The sequence below is a fragment of the Seriola lalandi genome, unplaced genomic scaffold, assembly GCF_002814215.2.
Source record: "Seriola lalandi dorsalis isolate HSWRI2012SDOR001 ecotype SW California unplaced genomic scaffold, Sedor1 jcf7180002054685, whole genome shotgun sequence".
Taxonomy (NCBI): domain Eukaryota; kingdom Metazoa; phylum Chordata; class Actinopteri; order Carangiformes; family Carangidae; genus Seriola; species Seriola lalandi.
This window is the reverse complement of record NW_019525238.1, coordinates 515930-524753: the sequence shown is the minus strand read 5'-3', so window position 1 is coordinate 524753 and position 8824 is coordinate 515930. Positions and strand designations below refer to the sequence as shown.

The window sequence follows — 8824 nt, the reverse complement described above, 5'->3', positions numbered from 1 at the left end:
TAATGCGAAAAGTGTGTTACATTACATATATACATATAATGTAATGTAAATGTATATACAATATATATATATACATATATATACATGTGTGTGTATATATGTATATACATACTGTGTGTGTGTGTGCGTATAGTTACTGGATTTAATGTGGCTGATTAGTATATGAATGCACTGGTAGCTGTACAGCTGGAGAGCATTACAGTTTGGATTTAGTATTGATGGTTAACTTTTATTATCAATACGGTAATTGAATAGAGTCAAACTAATAAATAACTTGTGGAACTGTTTGGCAAACAACATTACAAACAGTTGGTTAAGTGGCAGCAAATGGAGACACATTATTCAACATTCATAACTAGTGTAAAAATAAAACTTTTTTTGTGAACTGGAAAAGATATCTGCAAAAGATAACGCATAAACATAATATACATAGCATATTATTCCAAATAAGGTCCATCTTTGCTTTCAGTCAAAGCGAAGCTTCCGATTAAACAGGAGAGCCTGATACATTACATACAAGGTAGTGATATGAAAACTTGTTCATGATGGATAAAATGTACAGCTTCACAAGTGTTCCGTCTGCGGCTGCAGCGTTGTGCTCTTTACCACCTGAAGGGAGAGAAAAACACTCAAAGTACAAAGAATATAAACACATACAGGTGTGTGCACAACCGTCATATGTTACATTGAGGCTGACGCATGTGTTTGTTAAAGACATTTAATGTCTGCCAGATCCAGCTGTTTAACTGACCATAACATTTGATATAGGTTAGAAGAATACTCACATTATTGTGGCTCCATCTCTATTTCCTGCAGGTCTCTGATTTAATCCAGATGACAAATAGATCCATTAGGATGACTTCAGTAAAATAGAAAGACCAATCATTTTTAATTTTATATTTCAGTATGTTCTTACCTTGAGTTTGTGTAAGATCTTGATCTGTGAGGGTTGTGAGTTCTCTGTTAAGGACAAAAAAAAGACATTATGAAATGAAACCAATGCACACATAGGGTGAGTAACTACAGCATGAGTGACAAAGTAACAAACACCTCATTTTATTACATTTTGAAGTGACTAAATCACTTGATAAATTGCTAGAGTTCTGACTCATGAAAGAGCAGGAGGCAGGCGACTGACAGGGTTGTGTGCGAAGGTTGAGACAAAATAACTGTATTTTGCCATAATTTAGGAAAGATATGACAGAGTTGGAACATACTGAGCACATAAATGGACAGGCCAGTAGAATGTAATTCTGCAAGAAGTAGAAAAGTCTCTATGAGTGATTCAATATTTTTTTCCACTGTTAAAACTTTCATTATTATCATTATTGGAATCTGTTATAACCGCTGTGAATCCAAGCTGCTGCCACTGCCTCCATTCTCCTTGACCAAATAAACTTTTTATGACCACCTTTCAAGTTAACAGTCAAAAGATACATTTGTAAAGTCCATGGTAGTGTGATGTTTATGAAGTTATTTTGTCTCACCCCTGTAGACAAACCAAAGCAAGATCTTGGTGGGTGGGGTGTGACCCAAGGTGGGTCACAGACCATGAGGATTTCAGTGAAAATAAATATATTCTTTGAAGTCTTTTCAGTGTAGCACTTAGGGATTTTGACTCACTGCAGGCAAACTGTGCAGAAATGATGGGAATTCCAGGTCTGCTGAAAGAGGCAGCTCTGGAGACTAACAAGAGTCGTATGTCTGGCTCCTGGTTGAACCTTCATTCAGTTATGATCTTGCCTCCAGTAAAGCTTTGATATTAACACTGCAATATTGTCCAGAAATTATGCAGATGGACAGAGCTTGCATGCGTCAGAGACAATTTACAGACAAATTATTTTTTGAACTCACTCAACTTGTTTCAGCCTATATATTTAGACACAGTCTAGAAAATGTTTGACCATCTGCCTCTGCACGGGACACTAAATTCAACTACATGGACTAATTTGTTTGTCTGGACAGGATTTCTCCTTGCACATATACTCAGAAAATGTAATAAACCAGCTGCATACTGTAATTACACTGTTCATTCAGCTGACAGACATGGGATGGCGTGGTAGTTAACTGTATTGGCCAATGTATGCTTCACGGCGACAGAGCAAATACGGCAACCAACATAAACATGCCAGTTCTTAAACAGAATATTCACAGACATGCATCTGCCCAAAGTAACGTGTGATTTCCAACGTTGTCCATTTCCTCACACAGCATTTAATCTCATGCATTCCTCTGTAGTCACACATTTCTCACTGAGCACACAGATGATGTTAATTAAAGTCAGAGAGGGTTTACTGCTTAGATCTTAGGCTTTTAGGGGCACTTGGCAGGACAACATTTACCCACACACTGTGGCAGAACATAGGATAGTCAGGAAATAGAATTAGCAGGGTCATAGACAAAATCTGCGGGGGGAAAACATGGCTTGCAGGATATCAATAGCGTGCCACAAGTGGAGCATGATCCACCTCATCGAGCATTTTAATGTGGTTAATCTCTGTCAGTCCATGGTATTCACTGCCAGCCATGCAGCATCGCTCCTGATGCTGCTGATATGTCACTGCATGCAACTGGCCAAACAAGGATGTAAACAATCAATAGGCCTACTTCCCGAACAAGAGGTCTGTCCCACCTGCTCTCTAAAGCTGTCTGGTCTTGGTATTCAAAGTTCAATCAATCAACTCTGAACAAGACAGGATCAGTTTATGACAGAACCCAGTGCATTTCTCTCCCGTTATCATTTACAGGAATCAGCTGCAAAAATTTGGTGTGATTTGGCTTTTCATCCAAAACCCACTGATGTCGTGTGTTGCCCGTCTACCTGGTGAATATTCCTTGTTTGTCTACTGATTACCTTGCTTAGCTTTTGCTTAATGCTGATGATTTAAATGGAGATGTTAACACCTTTACAAAACAAGCTTCTTACTAACCAAGTCCTATTAGTGCATGGGTTTAGCAAACTGCAGAACTTCTATCGCAATACAGCTGCTTGACTGTCCAAACAATGTGAATGGATGAGAGAAAGAGCCTCTAAATAGTCATTTTAGTGTGAAGAATCATCCCATATTAACTTAAAATAGTCACTCAAAAAGAAACATTTTCTTGCCAATTTATTTGTGAGACTTCACTTCTAGTCTAATGTGATAACTGAGAACCTATTCTCTGCCACCCATGTGATCAAAATCCACCCTGCCATTCAACGCACAGTGTGTTACTCCAACTCAGTGGTTTAGCACTGTCACCTCCCAGCTGTGGGGGTGTTTCTGGGTGCTCCCTGCAACGTCTTGAAGCTACTATACTGATGTTACAGAAAAAAACATATGCATCAAATGCATGTTCGGCATCAGCAATCCTCCTGCAATTGCTTGACCAAAGCGCTGGCCTCAGAATTACAGTTAGTCCCCAATGCTCAACTGACATCCCAATGCTCCTAAATATTTGTCTAGTTCAGAAGCAGTACACAGTACTCCGTGAGGATTAAAGGATAATCTATCTTGACAAAGTGAACACTACACGTGGCCAAAGAGCAGCTTTATTTACCAGTTGGCAGAGTTTTTGACTCTTCTCATAAGCAAAACCTTTCCCAGCTTCCCTATAAGTGCGATTTCTTTAGAAAGAGCTGGTTACTATGTGACTATGTTTGATTTTTTAAATGGATAAAAATGTTTAGAAAGCATGCCACGGATTGTTCAGAGACCTAATATAACTAAACCAAGGCCGCGATGAAATTCAACAAATTGATGTTTCTGCTTTTTTCCCCCTTTTCATCACGCACTGTGCGGTTAGCACGCCTGTTAGCATATTATTGCTTTCTAAAAAGCCTATATTTTTACCAGGAGTACTCTGCAGCTGGGACTGTTTCAGTGCCTTTATTTTATTGGGTTATTTAGCTCTTATTACACCTTTGTGTCTGTTTTATGTTTTTAATAGGACATAAAAACACAGCAGTTACAGTATTCATTTGTGAAATAAATTTGACTAATTTCATCTTAAAAAATATTATGACTTCGCATTAATGAATAAGGATGTGGAGGGCTGGTACTTTTGCAAGAGGAAACGCCGCAGAGAACAGAGGCAGGCTGCCAAGCCTGTTTTATTGTAAAATGACTGGAATGCGTGGCTAAACTTTATTAGGTCACATGTGATGTAGGAATTAACAAGGCAGAAGCATCTGTACCTTTTGTGTGATCAGACAGTAGATAGTTAGTATGAACAGCAGTCCTCCGCAAATGGAGGCGATGATGAAACCAAGCTTGTACAGGTCTCTGACCGGTCTTCTCTGTGAGGCCTTCACTGACTTTCTACCATAACTGTCTGTAGAAAAAGACAAGAAATCTGTGATCTGGATAGCTCCTGATATCTGCATAAATAATTTAAAATAATTTCCAGGCAATTGAGGTTCCAACCTGTAAAATGTGTGGGTGACTCTGTGGATAGCTCTGTGGTAGAGTCAAAGGTTTCTGTGTATTCGTGCTGGCATCTCCAGTCTACTGGTGTATCGCTGGTCGTGACCAGCTCCCAGTAAACAGACAGCACCTCTGAAGCCCGCTGCAGCGCCTCTGTGGGAGACCCTCTGTAGAGCATTTCAAAACTCTCTGGCTTGTCCTGCCGTATCCAAGAAACATGATTTAAATATTTATCTCCATGTGCTGGGCAGTTTTTTTGATTGATCCAAATTATTTCGAACATGTTAAAATCAAAATGAAATATACTCAAACAAACAAACAAAAACATCAGCAGACACATCAGAATCCCAGTAAATAATTCAGATAAAGCAATCCATGCTTCCTCTTATCACATATTTCTTTTTCATGTTTTATATCCTAGAAAATGTAAATCCTGAGAAATAAGCCGCAAGTGCATCAGTCAAAAACACACACTCACCTCGACCTCTTCATTAATCTGTGGCACACATTTCTGAGAATATATGTTGAGGATGAGCGCTCTCAGAGATTGAACATAGTCATCATTGACTGAACCCCGGCTATATTTGAAGTGGGTGGTGAGGAGCTCCAGGATCCAGGGTAAAGCAGCTTTTACAAAGCAACATTTGCTCTGTGGGAAATCAGAGCATGAGGTAATAGTCATAAGAAGCACGTACAGTTAATGGAAAGTTTGAATCGATGCTCTCTGAAGGCAAACAGTAACAATAAACAAATGTTACCTTACCAAACTTCTCCGTTCTATGAATGTGTAGGTTATCGAGCACCCGCTTCTCAACTGGTTATCCATCTGCAGAAACAGCACATGTTGTGTAGTGTGATCAATGTCTCTACTTTTGCATCAACAGCTGTTTCTAATATTGTTTCAACACATACCAGATGCCTGACTGTAAGCAGGTGCTCCCTAGTGATGGAGTGTCTGCATGGACCAGGGATCTCAGCCATATTCAGAGGGAAGCTCAGGAACATAAGCACACACAGACACTTTACCTGCAACTGACACAAACATACATTATCTTCTCACCCCTTAACACTTCAAGGAGGGTCTGATCCACAGATATTTACACAGTTGCAAAGTGCACTAGCTCACTGGAAATACTCAGACATTACCCAAGTAGACATACTCAATGGGTTGTGCAACCTAAAATAGCAAAATGGAGCAAATACTCTCAACCACAAATCCAACGAGGGCGACATTAAGAGTCAGTGTGGTAATACTGACATCAAATATTTCCATATGAATGCACTCCACATAGCAGTGTGATCATCTTTCTGATGTAAGAGAGGAAAGATGATCTTGTAAATTATTTTAAAAGGAAAACCAAGTTCAAAAGAAACTCAAATGCAATTCCCTCTTAATTTGTGCCATACCAGTGTAACAGCAGGCATCTGAGCAATTCTTGCCTTTCCATCCACAATCTAGTAGTTCATGGGTAAAAGCTGTTCAGTTGTAGTAACAACAATACTTTCTTTCCCACTTGTGTGACCTCAGAGGAACCCACCCTGGCGTTAGATAAGTTCCAGCTATGGTCAAATAGTGCCATCTACCATGAAAGCATGGTCAGAGAGCGCAACATGCATGTACTCCGCCTGTAGCCAATGATGTCTACTACCAAGCACCTTTTGGCATCTGTAAGAGTAAAATGGGCTCCAGATGGACCTAATTCTTCTACTCGGGTTTAAAACATGGTGACAAGCATATGTTCCCAACGCTGTGGGCAATGTGTGTGCACTGGAAGGTATTCTGTGATAATCATCCTCTGGACTTGACCTGTGAGTTAAATGCAGCTTTTGCAATAAACAGTTCAGACAGATGCCAGCAAAACACTGAACTGAAACAATAAAAGATGATTTATTTGTTGCCTGGTCGACTTCTGAGATGTATTAAGGCACAAAGGACAATTCTTTGAAAGCCTCCAGAGACCAGAAGTATTCTTTTCACATTTTGCTGTCTGTTCCTCATATAATGCTGAGCTGTACAGTTTAACTCTTGTTTGGGTTTTTGAATTATATTAACATAAACATAAGCAGGTCCTGTAGATTAAATGTCATGATTCACCATGAGTCTAAGTTGCTCAATATGTGCACGCCAATCGATTGTCGGGAACTGAAGGAAGGGAAAAGGAAAAATCTTTTGCCATTATGGTTTTAATCAACTATTAAAGCAATTTAAAAAAATAATAATCTTGAAAAAGTAGCATTTGAAACAAAGAGGATTTAATTTAATTTTATTTAAGTGATTCTTAAAGTAAAACAAGATGCTACGTTTGAAGTGAGAGACTATCACACCAGCCGCCAAGTCTTATTGGAAACCCATTTGATGACTGATGATGACACATAATCTGATTAATGTAATCTAATAAAACTATTGATGTGACTGGTATGTGGCAAATGCAGGAGCACATGATGCAAATGTCACCTATCACATGATTTGTTTTCTCCATGCTGTCCATGATATGTATGTAGGTCAGCAAACTGCACAATCAAGCATCAAGCTTCATACTCTCACTGACACATGTTCTGTTCTTTTATCGCCCTTGTACTCAGTGAGCTGTTGGACTTTTTACTGCCGTGATTGTAGAAAAGTTCTCACCTACCTTAGCTTTGCTCTGAATCAGGGTTGACACAAGGATGGTCATCTGGTAAGTGTTTGGCAGTGGAAAACACCAGACTCCTCTGTCACACACATTGAAGCAAAGAGATCCTTTTCATAAATTCAGTTCCACTCCACAGAAAGGAATTTGCTGTTAAGTAAATTTGACACTTCGTCATGTGGCGCTGGTCTTCAAAGCATTGCCTGATGTGCTCCTCCTGCACAGAGTGAGTTCAAACTGAGACTAACTGTCTCTGCTGACAGACAGCCCTTTTTAAAGACCTCCCATCTCACTTCTGTTTGACAAGATACAACGTCCTGGTCTCTGCAGATGTGTTTTAACAAATTGGTTTTGGGGTTGTAGAGTGGCTGAATTAATGTATAATCTGGTCAACACATCTGGCAAGAGTCTTCATGAAGAATTATTAAAAAAGAATAGAAAAAAGAAAAGACAAAATAGACAAAAGGACCTTGTGGGAGCTTTAAGAGGGTGCTGGTAACATCTGTTCTTGTTCTCGAAACTCTATCCCTTGAAAGCAGCTTGCATTTAAAACAGTGTTCCGCATACGAACCCTCAGAACAAAAATTTGGTCCAGGGCCATACACCCTTGCTTTCCTCCGTAAATGCTACGACTGAGTGGACACACTTGAGTCAAACGGAGCAAGAAAAATAAGACGCACTCAACACTTCAGCAGAAGATCTGCACATCACTGTGGGTGTCTGCAGAGGCTGACGGAGGCATGCTGCTTGAGCAATCCTGAACTTTATATTTTATTTTAATTTTTTTTTTTCCTGTGATTTTTCTAACTGGATTTATTGAGAAAAAGTGGGTGTGTACTACTATTGGGAAGACCTGACCAAACCAAGGAAAGAGAGAGAGAGAAAGAGAGAGAGAGAGAAATACAAACTCACACACACACACATTCACATAAACGCCTTTATGGGCTATTTTTGATGGGGATTCGTTCTCATAACAGATCAACGGACTCAAACAGAGAACATAAAAACATTTGGCCTGGGATCTATTAACACAGGAAGTGACTTGTTACACTTTGTATTGTGAACACATTCCTCTTAACAACATCACTCATGTATCTGAATAGTTTATTGGTGTCATACTGTGGAATGTAGTGTTGTTTTTCTAGTTTAGAATATGAAATAACTGGGTGCATGCGCTCAAGCAGAGTACTAACACAATCTTGAGGTTACTACAGAGGGAAATTTTTGTTATTAGTTACGTTGGAGATTAACCTCTTACATACACACATGTGATAAACAAATAAAATATGATGCGTTGTTGGAGGTTAGACAACCCAACAGCATTAAGAGTAATTCAAATTAGCTCCATCTCAATAGGCAACAACATTACATTGCTACTCATATTACAGCATCAACAATAACAGTCTTGAAATCTAATATATATGTATTTTTATTTGTTTGCACGTTAAAAGATTCAGTTATTACATAAGATGTAATATGTACACAAAGACATTTATATAAATGCACTTTAGCCTTCATATACTAAGCTTGTGCAGGAGAGGCAGGAAGGTGACAGCTAGAAAGTGTAAAGTTCAGCACTATATTATGCAGTACTCTGTGCCATGTCCCTTCTGCCACAGGAAAATTTGTATTTAACGGTCAGTGCCCATCTGTTTCACATAAACTTCTTTTTTTAATTTTATCACTACTACTTTTCTGTATTTCTGTGTTTTTCTGTCTTTTCAAACATCATGTTTTCTGTTCTGTAGCACAAAATGTCCAGAATAAAACTCCGGGGGTGGGAGGGGG

At 39.1% G+C, this 8824-nt stretch overlaps 1 protein-coding gene across 2 annotated transcripts; it reads right to left on the bottom strand.

The window, feature by feature from the left end:
• Positions 1 to 208: 208 nt before the first annotated feature.
• On the bottom strand, positions 209 to 7661 carry csf1b (colony stimulating factor 1b (macrophage)). 2 transcript variants are annotated; one of them, XM_023422759.2, is made up of 9 exons: positions 7040 to 7661; positions 5319 to 5432; positions 5170 to 5232; positions 4885 to 5055; positions 4407 to 4605; positions 4178 to 4314; positions 917 to 960; positions 786 to 820; positions 209 to 609 (listed from the first exon to the last, which is right to left on the bottom strand). In XM_023422759.2, the coding sequence occupies exons 1-8, from the start codon at positions 7079 to 7081 to the stop codon at positions 787 to 789; spliced, it is 804 nt and encodes a 267-aa protein (XP_023278527.1). In that variant the 5' UTR covers positions 7082 to 7661; the 3' UTR covers positions 209 to 609; position 786. The 2 variants fall into 2 exon arrangements, with proteins under 2 accessions (XP_023278527.1, XP_023278526.1); XM_023422758.2 differs by having other exon boundaries at positions 5319 to 5438; positions 7040 to 7660.
• Positions 7662 to 8824: the final 1163 nt, after the last annotated feature.